Consider the following 19083-nt stretch of genomic DNA (forward strand, 5'->3'; position numbering starts at 1 on the left):
ATAGACAAAGAAACTGAGACCCAGTGAAATTTGGTAGTGGACAGTACACGGGAATATATGGAGAGTAAGAGTCTAGGATAAGATTCTAATACAGGTCTTCCTCACTGTTCATACTCACTGCATAAGCCTGACATGAGAATTCATATAGAAACTGGAGAGCATTTGCTTGACTTAACCCCAGAGGGTAATGAGTAGAAGTCACCAAGAGGCAGATGTCAGCTCCATTTATGATGATCATATTGATAATGATGATGATGATGATAATGATAACTAATATTTATATAGCTCATTAAGGTTTTGCATAATATTTTACATAGTATAACTCATTTGATCCTCATAAGAACTCTATGAGGTAGGGAATAATGTATTATCTCCATTTGACAGTTGAGGAACTGAAGTATAGAGAGGTTAGAGGTTTGTCCAGGGTCTCACAGCTAAGGAGTGTATAAGGTAGAATTCAAACTCAGGTCTTTCTCACTCTGAGACCTGGGTTCCATCCACCTTACTACCCAGATGTCTTTTGTGGGGGGGGACCCCACAAAACCCCAAAACTTGCAAATAATTAGAGGTATCCAAAAATGGGGAAGGCTAGTTCAACTGGTACTGAGTCTCTTTTCAAAAGAAATGTTGAAGTAGAGGCTCACTGGTTCCTTATTGGCATGTAGGTTATAAAACTCCTGTTCAGGTATTGGTTGTATTAAATAATTTTTGAGTTCCTTTCCATCTTTAAAATTTCTGTGTCAAATAGAGCTGGAAGCTCTCCACCCATTACATGAATTACTTGCCTCTGGAAATTACTTTGGGTTAAATAGATGCCCTTAGACTATGAGTTAAAAATTCTTCAAATGTATTTTTACCTTGAAATAGGAGCCAAATGAATGTATATTTTCTTCTTTGAAAATGCTGACTGGAGAAGTCAGTCCCTTGGGAGACAGGAATACCTTAGAGTTACTTTCCTTAGAGCTCTCTTTCAGTTAATTCTATCCAAATTCCTTGATTTTTCCTCTAAACTTTTCTTCCTTAGTTGGGGTAGAAATTGAGGATTATGTTCAAGATCAGTGGAATATATATATTGAACCTCAGAGAAAAACAACCTGATTTACTCCCTTTTCAGTTTATAAGTAGGATATGAAAAACACAGGGAACAGAATTTCAGACTTATTTTTCAGCATTTTGCTTCATGGCAAACATATACACAAAACTTACTTTTCATTATTTTTACCATAGGCCTTATTTCTGTATGATTTTTTGTCAAGAACAATGAGAAAGCCTGATGACCTCCTAAGGTAAGAAAAAATAACTACCCAATGTCAGTGAGATCCTCCACCAGGGTCTCAGAGTGATATGAAAGGACTTCTGCATCCTTTTTTTCCCTCTTATCTCTAATTTGATTCTCTTCCTACCTCCCCAACCCTCCTTCCCCATCTTTCTTTTCAGAGTAGGGCAATTGGTTAAAGGAATAACATGCCAGCAGATTGAGAGCATGAACTCTGACTCGTTTTTGGCCCATTTCAAGTATTTTGAAAACAATCTCCACCTGCTTTCTCCATATCAGGTACCATTAGCAGCTTTTATTCCCAATTCTAATTCTGTTTCTGCCCATCCCCCATAAGTGGGTTAATGTTGATTACTCTTATTGAGCACTTTGTCTAAGGGTTTACAGATGCCAGTGATAGTTTGGGGCCAACTATTTGACTCAAGCCAAGTTTTCTCTAGTTTCATATTTATAAAGGGGGCAAAGAATCTGGAGTTGGTGATCTTTATATCTTGGCAACCAAAAACCAGTATGGCATGATCATTCCAAATTCCAAATTGAACCAAGAAATAGATTTATAAGTGTGTAAGGGGGGAGGGAATAATAATGATTATTTGAATTAAAAATGTCTTCTATCCACACACTTTGCTGTCCTCTATTATTGGAGTATTTGATTTAAAAAATGCTCTGAGAATATTTTTCATAAAAATCTTTATCTTTCAAACAAGTGTGAGACTATTTGATGCCAAGAATAAGATTGTAATCAGTGTACTTTAGTTGTTATAGATTTTAAGAGTGCAAATTTGCCTAGAAGTAATAGTATATATGTCATGAACTTGCAATATTTGCAGAACAGGTAAATATGAAGAACATTTTTCTTCCTTTTACTTAAGTATGTTTAAAATTGGAATTAAAGAATTTTTATACTATTGATTCATTAAATTCTTTCTTTGAGGGATGATGGAAGAGCAAGATCATTATTTGTTATAGAACAACTATAAAACTATTAGAAGAGGTTGATTTGATGAAAGACCTGGCATCTGTTTCTTAGATGTATGAAAGGCTCTGCTCTGCCCAGTTAAATTGGTGGAGATTGGACATTCTGAGACTATGCTTTATCTGTAAAATGGGGATATCACCTAACTCTTAGGAGTAGTTGAGAGGCTCAAATGAGTTAACATAATTAAAGTGCTTTGAAAACTTTAAAGCTCAATATAAATGCAAGCTGTCATTATTAACATTGTTATTATTTTGAAGAAGTCAAGGTCATCTTAAATCACTTGTAACAAGTTAGACAACTCATTCAGATCTCATAAAACTTTTATTCTTTCAGGTTAATTGTTTAGCTTGGAAGTACTGGAAGGTGTCTCGCTCGTCTCTGCCTCTCTTTCTCCTAACAGCACTCCCGTAAGTAATCGGTGTCAGGATCCTAATCCTGCAGCTACACTGATAGGAATTTACCATAATGCTTCTTTATCTACATGAAACACTTCAAAATTTAAATGTATTAACTCTATGAATTCTACCTTAGATACTTACTTGCTGTGTAACTATGGGAAAGTCATTTAACCTTTCTTAACCTCAGTTTCCTCACTTGTAAAATGGGGATAATAATAGTACCTACCTCATAAAGCTGTTTTATGGATCAAACAACATAACAAATATTAAGCATTTTGTAAAACTAAAGACTTTATATAAATAAATACAAATTGTTATTATTATTAAGTGGGAGCAGGCTTGGTTTGTACCCTCCTTCTCCTTGCAATAGCTTTAACACCTCAGCACCTTAGAAAGCTCCTTTTGAGTATCAGGATAGAAGTGTTAATTAACTAATTAATTAAGCATTAATTAACTAATGATGGCCTTTTATTAATCTTTTGATGAGAAAAATTAATGTGGTTTTACTGTACAACATTTAAATTCCAGAAAAACAAAAGCAAGTTACATTTACACTTAGAAATCTAGGATTAATATTTAAATTTTGAGTCCCTGGGCAAAAAAAAATATGAAATACAGATCCTTCATTCCTTATGAACTGAAGAATTAACAAATGCCTCTTAATTTTGGGTAGAATTTACAACACCACTCACAAGTCTGGTGGAATTACAGATGCTTTAAGTAAAGATTCTCCATGTTAATTCATGGATATATTTTACTTTCAGCATTTCAGGGCAAGCTTCAAAAGAAATACAGTCTAGCTTTGCAAGGCCTGCTTGGATACTATTCCTACGTCTCTTCTTCCCCTCCTCACTTTCTCAGTCCTCCTTTCTTCTCCATCCCCTTCCCCTTCTTTCCCTCTTTAATAATAATAGCAAACTTGCATGTATATAACAGTTTAAGGTTTGCAAAGTGTTTACATATGGTCATTCAGTTAACCCATCAATCAACAAGCATTTATTGAGTTCACTTGATATGCCAATGACTATACTAGGCATTGTGGGTATCAAATATGTTCTCTGACTGATAGGAGTTACTAATCAACTTGAGAACAACTGAGTACAAAACTGTGATATAACTGATAAAGACAGCTAAAAAATTGTACTTCCTCACTTTCCCTTGCTCTCTTTCCAGGGCCCGTTATCTGGAACTGGTCTCAGCCTCTCAGTGTGTTCCCTTTTTGATTAGCCTAGGAAAGATCCAGTTGAACACTCTCGTTTTAGATTCTCACAAAAAGAATTCAATTATCAGAAAAGTACAGCAATGCTTGGTAAGAAAAGGTTCTTCCTGTTCTGAAAGAGGCTTGTGTTTAACTTCTTCTGCAGCATGATGCCTCCACTTCTCCAAGTATTCTCTTTTATACAAATAAACATTGAATATCCCTTCTGTGGCCAATTCCTATCTTGAAGTCTCAGTAAAAACTCTTAACCTACACAATGGGGGAAGGAATAGAAGGCAATAGTTTGTCAAAAATTCCTGGGTTATTCAGACCTTGAGTTTTATGAAACCCTGTGGGAATCTGGAGTGTCCTAGAATAAGTATGGGGGGGTTGTGTTCTGAAGCAGCATTTTTTTAAAAGAAAGATTTTATTTATTTTGAGTTTTACAATTTTTCCCCCATTCTTGCTTCCCTCCCTCCCACCCCCTACAGAAGGCATTCTGTTAGTGTTTACATTGGTTCCATGTTATACATTAATCTCAGTTGAATATGATGACAGAGAAATCATATCCTTAAGGAAGAAAAATGAAGTATGAGATAGTAAAATGACATAATAATATAACTTTTTTTCCTTATTTGACAATAATAGTCTTTGATCTTTTATCAAAGTCCATAATTCTTGGGACAGCTAGGTGGCACAGTGGATAGAGCACCAGCTCTGAAGTCAGGAGTACCTGAGTTCAAATGTGTCCTCAGACACTTAATTACCTACCTGTGTGGCCTTGGGCAAGCCACTTAACCCCATTGCCTTACAAAAAGCCAAAAACAAACAGTCCATAATTCTTTCTCTGGATACAGATGGTATTCTCCATTGCAGATAGCTCAAGATTGTCCCTGGTTGTTGCACTGAAGGGATGAGCAAGTCCATCAGGATTGATCATCACCCCTATATTGCTGTTAGGGTGTACAATCTTTTTCTAGTTCTGCTCATCTCACTCAGCATCAGTTCATGCAAATCCTTCCAGGCTTCCCTGAAATCCCATCCCTCCTGGTTTCTAATAGAACAGTAGTGTTCCATGACATACATATACCACAGTTTGTTAGGCCATTCCCCAATTGAAGGACATTTATTTGATTTTCAATTCTTTACCACCACAAACAGGGCTGCTATAAATATTTTTGTACAAGTGATTTTTTTTTTACCCTTTCTTATCATCTCTTCAGGATACAGACCCAGTAGTGGTATTGCTGAGTCAAAGGATATGCACATTTTTGTTGCCCTTTGGCTGTAGTCCCAAATTGCTCTCCAGAAAGGTTGGATGAGTTCACAGCTCTACCAACAATGTATCAGTGTCCTAGATTTCCTGCATCCCTTTCAACATTGATCATTGTCCTTTCTGGTCATATTGGCCAGTCTGAGAGGTATGAGGTGGTATCTCAGAGATGTGAAGCCCCATACTTTAAAAAAAAAATCATTCTTTTTTTGGTTTCATGTTGCCTACCTTCCAAATACATATCTTTTCCATCCCCTCTCCCTCAAAGTTATGTCTTGTGACAAAGAATAAAAATTAAAGAGAAAAAATTAACTTAGCAAAATTAACTCACACATCAATCTAGTCTGATCATATATACAGACCTATATGATACAAACTTATAGTCTCTCATCACTTCAAAGGAAAAAAAACTATGCAAAGGGAGAAAGGTAGGTATATTTTGTTATCCCTTCTCTGGATTTAAGATTGATAATTGTAGTTATTATATTTATTTGTATATTTATAAAATTGTATTCTATATTATATTTATATTTAAATATAATTACCTAGTGTTCCATTTCATTTTTCTTGTTCTTTCCAAATACATTATTGTTAAACTTTGTACATCTTGTAAGGATGGTTCTGTTTACTTCACTTTGCGTTAGATCATGTAAGTTTTCCTATACTTTTTTGAGTTCTTCACAAATCATCCTTTCTGGGGGTGAAGTGATATTCTTTTACACTGAAGCATCAGCATCCTAGAGAAAAATGACCCTATCTGGCTGATATCAAACAAAATTGTAGAGGCAACAAAATTTGTATTCAACACTCTCTGCCTCCTTATTTCTCTCCCACCTCCCCTGTACCTTTTGGCTTATTCTTTTGCCCTAGGATTCCTTCACTTCTCATACTGTCCCAATCTCTTCTGTGAGAAAGGAAAGTAATTTGATAGATTCATTTAAAAAGAAGATTGCATGCTGAGTATAATGTTCAACACTAAAGAATGAGTCACTAATGACGGAATGTCAGATCTCAGTGGGGAAGAGTTTGGGGAAGCACTCATCAAATTACAGGATGTTGGCTGCTTCCCACTCCCTGGATGTATGTATAAGACCAACTATAACCATTTAATTCCCTAGAGGGCTTGAAGTAGCCCATTTTCAAGGAACAATATATTTAAGTTGTAGTAGAAGGGAGATTCTTTTTTTTTAATAATTGTCTAAGTACATCTATGAAGCACCTTCTATTTATTTCCTAGACATCTCCTCATACACAATTCTAATGCTTGGAGATTTTGTGTTTTATGATGCCAGGCCCACAGTGCAGTTTTCCAAATCCTAGTGCTTGCATCACTGGGATAAATTCAGGTCATGTTCCATTTCTGCCTAATCCAAGAGACTAAAGATCTTGAACAACTAAAGCATTTGATAGGGTTGTAAGTAAAACCACTTCATGTCAAGTGATTATAACAAAACATTCTTCTGGATGTGACTGGGAGAGAGTTTTCCCAGCTCTGGCCTCTTGGTTTCAGAATGATTCTATTACTGATGAATACGACATTGACATCATTGGAAACCTCATCTGCCATTTGCCTCCAGCCATTCTCCAAAGTGGGATTCACCCCAGGGCCTTGGCCACAGCAATGGAAAGACTCAAATTCTGCACCAGCCTCAGCCTTGAGCAAAAGACAGAATTGAAATACAGACTCCTGGAGCTGCATGGGTGAGATGATCAGCCTTTTGTTTTACCCAAGACCCAGGTCACCCTGTGTTTGTTTTTCTCAGTTAATGCTTCTCCATCTTCAATGGAAAGACTTGAATTGATTCAGAAGTCAGATTCCCCCAATATTAGATATTTATATACTTTTATTGCACAATATTCAGGAGTCTTTGCCTTGTCTCTGACTCAGATTCATTATGTGATCTTAGGGATTCATTTAGCTTGATTGGGCTAGTTTCCTCATCTGTAAAAATTGGGTTTAGAATTCCTGCTCTGTTCTGGGTTAAAGGGTTATGATGAGGACAAGACAGGATAGGTTGTGATGAAGACTGGAAATTGTTTTCCAACTTTGAAAAATGTTAAAGGTGATAATACAAAAACTGGCATTATTGTTTCTCTTAATGATGGAGAGGAATAGGGACTGGACCAAGATTTCAAAGGTAAAGGGAGGTTCCACTTAACAGTACAGGTCAAGATCTTCTCTTCAACTTACTTTCTAAACTCAAGTCCCAAAATCCATTTGGCATTGGACTCTCTCTCTCTGCATTGGTACATTTCAATGGACTCAAAAGTTTGTAGAGACTCAGGAGTTTAAAGAGAACTGAAAGTTCTCTCTTACTCTCATCTACTCTACCCCCTCCCTCATGCAGGCTCAGGACATTAGTTTCCACCAGTGGGGGAGAAAGTCTCATACCAGTGGAATTAGGATCTCAGGTTAGTACCTAGAGCACTAAGAAGTCAAGTGACTTGACCAAGATCACACAGCTAACATCTTCCTGGCTTGGACATTAGTTTTATTCACTATGCTAAGCTTCTTCCTCTCTAAAAAAGGAAAATTAATAATGTTAATTATACAACTATTAATGAGAGAAATCAAAATTTGAAGCTAAGAAAAATTTCTGAGTGTTTTCTACCAGTTTCAGTGTTGTGGGCAGCTAGGTGGCACAGTGAATAGAGTGCCAAACCTGGAGTCAGGGAAGCTCATCTTCCTTAGTTCAAATGAGGCCTTAAAATGTTTACTCTGGGTAAGTTGCTTCACCTTGTTTGCCTCAGTTTCCTCATCTGTAAAATGAACTGGAGAAAGAAATGACAAAAATCACTCCAGTATCTCTGCCAAAAAAAATCCAAAATGAAGTCAGTCACAATTGAGAACAACAGCAATAACAATCACAATCAAGATAGTACTTCCATTTTTCATCAATCTGAATAATAAGGATTATTTTATCTAAAGGATCCCATCTTTCCCTACCACAGAAGGAGAAGACAAACTATCAATATGGTAGGTGCTTTGAAAAGACTCTCCCAAATGCTGTGGTTTTAAAATACCTCTCTCTCATTTTAAATGGATTGTCCTGAAGAGTTAATTATAAGGAAATAATAATATCCTATATTTCACTGTGGGTTTCTTCCTATCAAATATGAAAGGAAGCTATTTTTGAATCAATAAAATTCTAATCAAAATCTCTGTTGCTAATAAAGACAAAATATGTGATTTTCCTCTTATATTCTTATAATTCCTTATGATTTTCAGCTTCTCTCCTTCCTCTGCAGACTCCCTCAAAATTGGACCACTGAAACAACAAAGGACATAGGACCATTTCTGGTTCTCTTTTCAGGAGATGAATTAAGGGTCCTTACTGCTAAGGTATCTCTCAATCTTCAGTTTCAGAGATTTTAGGATATTGGGTTGAATGATTAGAGATAGGACATGACATAATAAAACAGAGGGGGCTTACAGTTAGTGAGGATGGTAGTACCTCTGCCCCATTTTAGAAGGCCCAGCTTCTCACTGAATTATTGGAATGGACTTTGCCTTTATATCAGGCAAGCAGAGACCCAGGAAATAGTAAAATAATAACTCAATTAAATTTGACTTCTCCACCAGGGTTTCTGGAGGGATATGGATACAGTTAATGGTCCCATCTATACTGTATGCAAAAATCTGTCCCCATATAATTGCATGTACCATGTGTACATGCATAGATATATTGAATAAACATGTACATGCCAAACATTGTATACTCACAACTACACAACCCATGTGGATCGCATGTATTCTTATTGTGAATAGCATGCATTCTTATACATAAGCACAATACACATTTGCACATTTTTCCAGGTTCACACATTCACATATACATATGAAAAAGATACATATTTCCAGATATATTTACATATACTCCTACTCAGAAGTACCCAAATCTTATTTATTGAACCAGGGATTAGATTTTATACAGTATAAATGGGACTAAATGACAACCTATTAATTACACATATTTCTAGATATTTACACATACTTTTACCCACAGATACTTAAATAGTATTTGTTGATCTAGGAGTTAGATTTTGTGTCTATTGTGATAGGAAGAAAAATATCACTTGAATGCCATCTTCTTTTTGTGAGAAGTTATAAGAGAGCATAATTAATTCTCTGGGTTAATCAGAGAGAGACAGACAGACAACAAGAAAAATGTGCATGATGTAAAACCAAAAAATGTTAATACTGTATTAATTTACTTTTGAAAAAAGAAAAGTGAGGTAGTTAGGTGGTGCAGTGGATAGAGCACCAGTCCTGGAGACCTAAGTTTAAATCCAACCTCAGAAAATAATTATCTAGCTGTGTGATCTTGAGCAAGTCACTTAACCCCATTGCCTTATAGAAACAAAAACAAAAAAGAAAAGCAAATTTCTCAAACCTCAATGATGTTACCAATGACCATAGATCTAATAAGTATCAGAGGTAGAATTCAAAATAAGGTCTCCCCGACTCCAAGTCTGACACTCTATTGACTATTATTACTATTACTACCCTACTAGACAGGGATAGTGTGCTGGGCCTGGAACCTAGAATCCAAGTCAAGACTTATCTTCCTGAGTTCAAATCCAGCCTCAGGCATTTACTAGCTATGTGACTGTGAGCAAATCACTTTCTCTTGCCTCAGTTTCCTCACCTGTAAAAGGAGATGAAGAAGGAAACGGAAAACCACTCTGGTATCTTTGCCAAGAGAACACTAAATGGTGTCACAAAAAGTTGAACTAGACTAAAAGAACTCCTGAACAACTCTTTGGGAGTCTATTGCCTCAGTAAATCCCAGTGCCCACACTTACAATCTGACTGGGATTGATTATATGGTGAATTTAATCAATAGGAAAAACTATTGTGGGGGGAAAGCAATAGGGGTACAAGTTCAAATAAAGATTAATATGATCCTTGTTGTAATTATTTTCTTTAATACATATGTTTCACTTTCTCCTTCATGCCCCCCCCCCCCCCCAGTTCCCTGATATCCTTCAGCAAACAGCTTCCAAAATGGTAGGAACCCAACTCCCTAAAGAATTTCTCTGGACTGTTTTTGCATCCATCCAGAACAACAGCAGAAATGTTCACACATCTGATTTCAGAGATGGTGAGTTTTTGGTACCTGTGCCATTTCTATAGTAGTACCATTTCTGGCTGAGTTCCCAGAAGTTTGGGGGCCTCTTGTTTTCACAGGGCTTGATTGAATGTCTATCAAATGACAAAATTACAAAAGTCAAATTCAGACATCAAATAATTTCAACTTTTTAAAAGACATTTCAGTCAGGTCTCAGAATTGATTACCAGAGCTGGTAGAATCTAGAGATAAAGAAGTTTCACACAGTGTTATTTATTTTCTAAAAATCCTCCTCTGGGGGTCAGCTAGGTGGTGCAGTGGATAGAGCACGGGCCCTGGAGTCAGAAGTACCTGAGTTCAAATCCAACCTCAGACACTTAATAATTACCTAGCTGTGTGGCCTTGGGCAAGCCACTTAACCCTATTCCTTGCAAAAACCTAAAAAAAAAAAAAATGAAAAAATCCTTCTCTGCATATGAAAAAAAATGCTTTTGTTTCAATAGGGAATAAATTTACAATTGAAACTGATCAAGTGATCAGATGATATAGTTCTCCAAGTTTCTAACATTCTCACCTAGACTGATCCTAAGGAAAACTGTGAAATCTGGAAAGTTTGTCTTTAGCACCACTGGTTTTCCTCTTCTGTACTATTCTTTTCCCATTTAGGTCATCCAGTTCCAACTCCTCCTTTCCTAACTCTCTCCTCTTTTAAGCCCAGTTGAAACCTGTTCTCAGGAAAAGATCTGAGACTCATTTTTGCTAAGGTAAAAAAGACTCATGCAAACCATTCCAGTTTCTTTGCTGAGAAAATCCCAATTGGGGTCACAAAGAATCAGACACAATTGAAACTACTGAGCAGAGAAGATTCATTATAAAATGTCTCCCCTAATCTGGAATTTTAGCAAATGAAGATAATATTTTAAGAGTGTATCAGGGTTATCCTAAAATCAGCATCCTTTTATGAGTACGACTGACCTATGTGCCAGATGCATCATTACCATGACCCTGGAGACTATGAAAAAAGCAAAGAAAGAATTTTTCAGGATAAAAATCAATCAACCCACAGTATTTATTAAATGCCCACTATGAACAGACACTGTATTGGATGGAATCTTTTCAAAAGTGAACCTATATCGAACATATAGAACAATAGGGATTGAAATAATAGGGTATAGAAATGTATATGCTACATCTCATTCACAACTTCAGGAGTCATCTAGTCCAAACTGGACTTCAATAGGAATCCATTCTATAATATGTCTAAGAAATGATTGCCTGTATTTTTGAGAGAAATTTTGCTATCTTTTAGGGCCCATCATCTATTTAGATAAGTATATTCTTGTAGAAATATGATTTGAATGGCTTCATATGTATAATGAGTGTCATTTCTTGCCTTCTCAATAGGTGGGGGAGGGGTGGAGAAAGGGAGAGTATTTGTAACTGAAATGAATTTTAAAAAATTAATTAATTTTATTTTTCTCTTAAATTCAAAGATAGTTTTCTTTTTCTTTTTTTTTTTTTAAGATTTTTTCAAGGCAATGGGGTTAAGTGGCTTGCCCAAGGCCACACGGCTAGGTAACTATTAAGTGTCTGAGACTGGATTTGAACCCAGGTACTCCTGACTCCAAGGCCCGTGCTCTATTCACTGCGCCACCTAGCCACCCCTCAAAGATAGTTTTCAACATTCATCATTTTGTAAGATTTTGAGTTCCACATTTTTCTCCCTTCTCCCTTCTCATGGCAACAAATGATCTGATATAGTTTGTACATGTTTGTTTAAATAATAAACAATTATATTTAATATTTTCCATAGTAGTTATATTATAAAAGAAAAATTAGAACTAAGGGGGGGAAACCATGAGAAAGAAAGAAAAAACATAAAAGAATGAACCTAGTATGCTTTACTGAGAAAATAAATTGTTTTCTAATTGTATCCCTTAGGAAACTTTTTTAGATAGGAAGATTTCTTAAGAACTTATTTAGGGGGCGGCTAGGTGTCCTAGAGGATAAAGCACTGGCCCTGGAGTCAGGAGTATCTGGGTTCAAATCAGGTCTCAGACACTTAATAGTTACCTAGCCGTGTGGCCTTGGGCAAGCCACTTAACCCCATTTGCCTTACAAAAACCTAAAAAAAGAAAAGTTATTTAGATAACTATATATTAGAAAATATTTTCTTATAAGGACTTCCTGTGTACCTTAGCAATACCTTACTGCAATTTGGACCCTTAACTGGGAGATAAATGTTAGGCTTCAATGGTCTGAGAAACCTATATTCTCAGTATCTTCCAAATTTGTGCATTTAGCACCAGTACCTTGTCTTGATATTCACTATCTTCATAGAGCTCTTAACTGCTTTCCTCAAACCCCAAATCTGAGAAGATGGTATTTCATTTGCTATTCTTTCTTCCTTAGTTTACAAGCCATCCTTGATATGATTTAGTTTTAGCATTATATATCCTGTCATGGTATGCCAATAGCTGAACATCATGTATAGCTATTCCAGTTTAGCATTATGTATAACTATCACTAACCAGTCAAGTTGAATTGAAGAGAAATTCTTTTAGACTCCTCAGGAAGGGACCTACTTTCCATCTGTAAAAATAACCACAGGTATCTGTTAGAGGATGACATTTCTAGTTGACAGTACCCAGGAAATAAATGCAGATTTTCTCTAAAGACAGAACTTGTTGGTTGACCTTCATACAAACCATAGCTGGGACCAGCTTACCTAGTGTCTCATTTGCATTTTAAAAAATGGAGCTCCTTTGACAAAGGAAACCTGAGATTACCAACTATATAGGGAATTACTTGGCTTTTCCAGTTACTTAGATAAAGCCAAGGAGGTCTGCTGGCCCTACCTGCCTGAAAGGAGAAGCAGATTTGTTCATTATCTCCTTTCTTAGACTTTATAAAAGTTAAACAATTCCTCTATTACTTTGTTTATCTGAGGACTCTCCTTAAATCTAAAGGTTTAGTTTGTAGGTTAGTTTGAACTACTTTTGAAGCATAGAATTTTAGAACTGGAAAAGACTTTTGAATTCATCCGATCCAGAAACCTTGTGTTTTTATATGAGAACACTCAAGCCTAAAGAGAGATAAAATGACTTATTGAAGGTCACATTACTAATAACAAAGTCAAATCTAGAACTCAAGGCTAATTTAGCACTTTCTTATATGGCTTCTATTTGGTCTTATTTTGGGTCAGGATGCTAATTGATCATTCAGTAACTATGTATTTGTTAAACAGATATAAAGAGAGATCAAAGAAAAAGAAAAAAGAAAAGAAAATTAGACAGTTTTGCTCTTAAGCTCACAGTTGTCTCAAAGTGAGACAACATGAAAACAACTCTGTATAAACAAGTTATATACAAGATAAGTTATAAATAATCAAGAGGGAAGAAAGTAGAATAAAGAGGAATTGGGAAGTACTTTCTGTAGAAGGTGGGATTTTAGTTGGAACTTAAAGGAAGACAGGAAGCAGAGATGAAAAGAGAGCATCCCAGTCATGGAGGACAATCATTGAAAAGCACAGTTGGAATATGAAGGCTCCTGCTTAGGACCCGAGTGCATAAGGGGGAGTAAGGTATAGGAAGACCAGAAAAGTAGGAAGAGACCAGGTTATGAAGGGCTTTGAATACCAAATAGAAGTTATTAATTTGTTCTTGGAGTTAATTGGGATATAGAGGAATTTAATAAATGATGTGTGTATGTGTGATAGTCATATATATGCTTTAGGAAGATCAAGCCAACAGTTGAATAGAGGATAAACTGGAGTAGGGAGTACATAAGTAGATGAACTTGTGTCAAGGAGACCAACCATTATTTCAACAGGCCAGGTGTGAAGTGATAAGGGCAGCAGAGTGGTGGTAGTTTCAGACAAAAGAAGAAAGAATTTACAAGAGATGTTCCCAAGGTAAAATCAGTAGTCCTTGCTAACAAACTGGATATGAGAAAGGGGGTGAGAAAGAATTAGGAGTTGAGAAGATGACACCTAAGTTTTGAACCTGGGGGACTAGGAGGATAATAGTGTCCTCAATAGTAATAGAAAAGTTTGAAAGGGAGGAAGGGTTTGGGGGGAAAGATAATGAGTTTTGGAAATGTTGAGTATAAGATGTCTGTGGGACATCTAGTTTGATATGTCTAATGAGCAATTGGAAAATGGAGTCTGGAGGTTAAGAGTGAGGTTTATGGGAGCAGCTAGGTGGCTTAGTGAATAGATCACCAGCCCTGGAGTCAGGAGAACCAGCCTCAGTTACTTAATAATTGTCTAGCTGTGTGATCCTGGGCAAGTTACTTAACCCCATTGCCTTGCAAAAACCTAAAAAAAAAAAGAGTGAACTTATGAATAAATATGTAGATCTGAGAAGAGAATAGTCAGTGTAGAGATGATAATTGACTCCAAAGAAGTTGATGAGACTATCAAGTGAAATAGTATAAGGAGAGAAGAGAAGAAGGCAGGAAAGGAGAGGGATGGGGAAAGAAGGGAAGGGGGAATGCAGAGTCAGGACAAAGTCCTGGGGAAGACTGACAGTAGCAAAAGCTGTGACTTGGATGAAAATCTCTAGCAAATTGACTAAAAAGAATAAGTTAGTCAAGTAACAGGAGAACCAAGATAGAATATTGTCTTAAAGAGAAGAGGAGGAATTGAAGAAGAAGGGAACTGGCAATATGAAAGATAGTAAAGAGGTGAATAAGGATTTGGCAGTTTTGAGATCATGGCAACTTTGGAGAAAACAGCTTCAGTTGAATGATGAAATTGAAGCCAAATTTTAGAGAGTTAAAAAGAGAATGAAAAGAAAGAAGTAGAGACATTAGTTAGAGATGATCTCAATGCATTTATTCACAAAATTAGAGGATCTGGGGAGGCAGGAGTTAACACCTCACAGTCCCAAAACAACACTTGGAATTGTAATGAGCAAAGAGGTTGTGTGCAGATCTGGAGCTGTGAGGGTTAACTCTGCCACTATATAGATTGATAGGCACCCAGATTTATGGATTTTTTTGAGTAAGTAGAATATAAAAGCAGTTTTTAGGACATGGGCAGGAGTTCCTAATTCTCCAGTGAAACTTCCTGCCTACTCCATGCTAGAAGCTTTTATTTGCTTTATCTTCCCCATCAACTACCTTGAGAATTATTTTTTTTTGCCAGGGTCATTTAAATATGTTTTTATTAAATAGATTGTTTGTTTGAATTCTCAGACTCTAAGTAACCCTCTACAGTGATGTCAAATTTAAATAGAAAAAGGGCCACTAAGTCGTACATAAGGACATATAAGGATCACTGCCAACTCATCTTGTCTTAGGAAAACCTCATATGAAATGTCCTTCAGAAAGTTTTTTTTGTCACCTCTGAACTACTCAATCAAATGTGGGACTGAAACATGTCAAGCCCTATTAGTCAACATATATTTATCAAGTCAACAAGCATTCATTAAACTACCTTGTGACAATTAGATTTGGATGATTTTTCTCCAGAGAATGAGGGACATATTAAAAATGAGAAAGTATAGCTAAAGCTGTGAGACTGGCTAGAATGAGTTCAGTTCAATTTAACCATAATTTATTAGATACCTTCTGTATACAGAACACTATGTTAGTAGCTGGGGGGCGAATTATAGTTCATATTGTATTTGTAGTCCAAAAGGGTCATAATCCTTTCCCTTACGGAGCTTTAACATACACTATAGTTAGAGGGTATAAATAAGTTTACCAAGCCTGCACTTGAACTAAAGGAACGTTTGGAACAATTTGCTTATTTATTCATATGAACCTGGATTTTTTTTTTGGGGGGGGGAGAGTTCATTTATTCATTGAACAATTAAGTTCATTTATACAAGACTAGATCCTCTGAATCTCAATGTTTATCATTGGATTAAGTGGAGCAAGTCCTGGTGGTGGTAGTTGGAACTGTCACAGAGAAGGAAGCTTAGGAATAGTTCTTTTTTTAGCATTCATTTAAAAAAATTTATTTAGTATTTTATTTTTCCCAAGTTACATGTAAAAACAATTTTTAATGTTCATTTTTAACTCTGAAGGAAGAATTCTTAGAAACCTAACCATACTCCTGATCCTATTCTCCTCATCCCATTTTTCTCTGCCTCATATCAGGAGGCTTCATTTTAAAAATTCCTAGGAAAACTGTATGGTATTTAATTGGCCATATATCAATAAGTCATTAATAGTTGAACTGAATTATCTTTAAAAGGGATCCTAATATCTATGAAATCACTTTTCTTGACCTCAGTTTCCTTTTCTGATATGCAGGGTTTCTTTCAACTTCACTTTTCAGTTGTGTCTGGCTCTCTATGATCTCATTTGGAATTTTCTTGGCAAAGATACTGAAATGGTTATTAGCTTATTGTACAGATGAGGAAACTGAGACAAACAGAGTGAAGTGACTTTTCCAGGATCACACAGAAAGTAACTGTCTGAGGCCAGATTTGAACTTAGAAGGATAAATCTTATTGCCCCCAGGCTAACAAGAACAGCAACAAAAAAATTAGAGGGCCTTATGTGCCCTCTAATAGCCTATGAATTTATAATTTTGTGAAATCTCTCAGTTTCATGATAGAGTTAAGAGCCCATGCTTGTTTTCTTAACCTAGACTCTATGAACTTGGTTTTTAATAACTGTATTTTTAATAATTGGTTGATTTGTAATCCTACATATTTTATCTTATGCATTTGAAAATATTATTCTGAGAAGAATTCCATTGCCTTCACCAGAAGGATGAATCAAAGGGGTTCATGGCTCACAAAAAAGGTTAATAATGTGAAGAAAATGTTATTTCTTTTACTTTTTAGGAAAATGGAATATCAGTGACCTACTCTCCCTTCAGTCTTTTGAATGGTCTGACATCATAGTAATGGTGTAGGCTTCCCTTATAGGAAGAGGAAGGTCATTCTTACTTGTTGATATTTGTGATCTAAGAGTTGTGTCCCTGCACCCATAGCTGATGTTATGTAACACTTCCGTTTGCAAAGCATTCAAGATATGTGACAGGTTGTTGAAAATCTGTGTCTAACTTCTTCACATTTAGCAAAGTTAAATGGAATTTTGAGTCAGACTGCCACTTGCTTCATTGTGATATGTTTAATTTTATCCTTCCAAACTCTGTAATCATCTAGGTGTGAAGTCATAATTTATTTCTCATGAATCAATTTGCCATCTTGTTCACCAGTAACAACAATAACTAGCATTTAGTGTTGCAATGTTCATAAAGCTTTGTACTTATTATTTCACAACAAACAAATTAATCCATTTGACAGTTGAGGAAACTAAAGTAGTTAGACGTTTAGTAGCTTATCCAGGTAACACAACTAATAAACATCTGATGTAGGATTTGAATTCAAGTCTTCTTATTTCTTGGAACACTGTTCTAGCTACTGTATCATCTAACTGCCATTAATTGATTAGCTTGAGCCCTTTCCACGGTTCTTTAATATTTAATTATGTAAGTAAATTAATAAACCTTTTTTCCAAGTAGTAATTGTTTTTACTTGACAGATATAATTTATTAATGAATGAAAGCAATACTAAACATATAGAGATATGTAACTATCTGCAATATTTTGGCTGACTAATCACAGCCAGAGTCACTTCAAACCCTCAATGTCACAATAGTTAATGCCTCTTTACTTGTCTAAAAATTCAGTCTCACAATTCATTTCACTTGAAATACTGATTAAAGTCCTTTAAAAATCTCAGTATTTACTCTCAGGATTAATGTTTTTCTTTTTTCTACTCTTCAATAATCACAGAAAACAAAACAGTCTATAGTCCTTAGCTTCTTCATCCAAGCTATTTTAGTTGCAAAGGGGAAGAAAATATCTATGAAACTGTCATCTTTCTGATATGTTCCCTGCTCTGCTTCTTTGCCACAAAACCTGGAAGGATGACCACTGTCAGAGCCCCTTCCAGCACTTAAAAAAATCTTCTAAAATGATCCCTCTTGAGTATTTTTTTTCTCTCTCCTTCTAGAATGCCGAGGAGTCACAATTCCAAGTTCAGATGACATTTTAAAGTTAGCAGAGGCCAATGCCTGCTGGTCCCCTCAAGAATTGCTGTGTATGGAAGAAGACACATTTACCAGGAATGTTGAGACACTAGGGACCATCTTGGGTTTTAGCCAGCTGCAGCTGATGGCCCTGAAGGAGAAAGCAAAACAGGTCAACCTTGCCTCAGAGAAGCAATAATATAAGTTCTCATTTGCTACAGACAAGTTTTAGCCCGGGAAAAAAAAAAATGAGAAGCTATTGCTGCCTCATCACAAAACTATTCACAAACTCCGTATTTATTACAAAAAACCTGTTTCAGAAGTATGTAGTATCTGTATAATCTATATCAGATTACTTGCTATCCTAGGGTGAAAGGAGGGAAAGAAGGGTGTAAGGGAGAAAACTTTACAAAAGTGAATGTTGAAAATTATCTTTATATATAATTGGAAAAATTAATTAATAAATTAAAAAATAAAATTAAATGTTATTGGAAAATATTTAACAAATAGAAATGAAAATGCAACATAAAAAGTATGTAGGATCATAGCTTTAGAGGTCATTCAGTCCAACTCCTTTTAAAGAGGAGGAAACTTAAGCTCAAAGATGTGACTTTTTCCATGGTCAAAAAGACAATAAGAGAGGGATTTAAACCCTGGTCCCAGTTTAAGGTTTCATTTTCTTTTCTTTTTTCATATTTTACCTTTTGGGAGAGATGATATATGTAACTGCTTAGAAGAAAAATGCATCAGTTTCCTCATCTGAAAGACACATGGTTTTTCAAGAAAATCTAGTAATCCACAGATTGGACAGTTAATTGGTGGGTTTTCCAAACCTGCCCTGAGCTCCAGTTTTACAGAAAAGGTGTCCACCTTCTTCATCAGTCTTCAAAA

At 35.9% G+C, this 19083-nt stretch overlaps 1 protein-coding gene across 2 annotated transcripts in view; it reads left to right on the forward strand.

The window, feature by feature from the left end:
• OTOA (otoancorin) overlaps window positions 1-19083 on the forward strand; it is an 80400-nt gene that overhangs the window by 33029 nt on the left and 28288 nt on the right. For both annotated transcript variants that reach the window (XM_074201276.1, XM_074201277.1), the window contains 8 exons: window positions 1228-1286; window positions 1438-1555; window positions 2589-2662; window positions 3827-3962; window positions 6635-6825; window positions 8374-8467; window positions 10100-10229; window positions 18177-18364. In XM_074201276.1, the coding sequence (XP_074057377.1) occupies window positions 1228-1286; window positions 1438-1555; window positions 2589-2662; window positions 3827-3962; window positions 6635-6825; window positions 8374-8467; window positions 10100-10229; window positions 18177-18364 (990 nt within the window). The remainder of the gene's footprint in view (window positions 1-1227; window positions 1287-1437; window positions 1556-2588; window positions 2663-3826; window positions 3963-6634; window positions 6826-8373; window positions 8468-10099; window positions 10230-18176; window positions 18365-19083) is intronic.

The sequence above is a fragment of the Macrotis lagotis genome, chromosome X (assembly GCF_037893015.1).
Source record: "Macrotis lagotis isolate mMagLag1 chromosome X, bilby.v1.9.chrom.fasta, whole genome shotgun sequence".
NCBI classification, from domain to species: domain Eukaryota; kingdom Metazoa; phylum Chordata; class Mammalia; order Peramelemorphia; family Peramelidae; genus Macrotis; species Macrotis lagotis.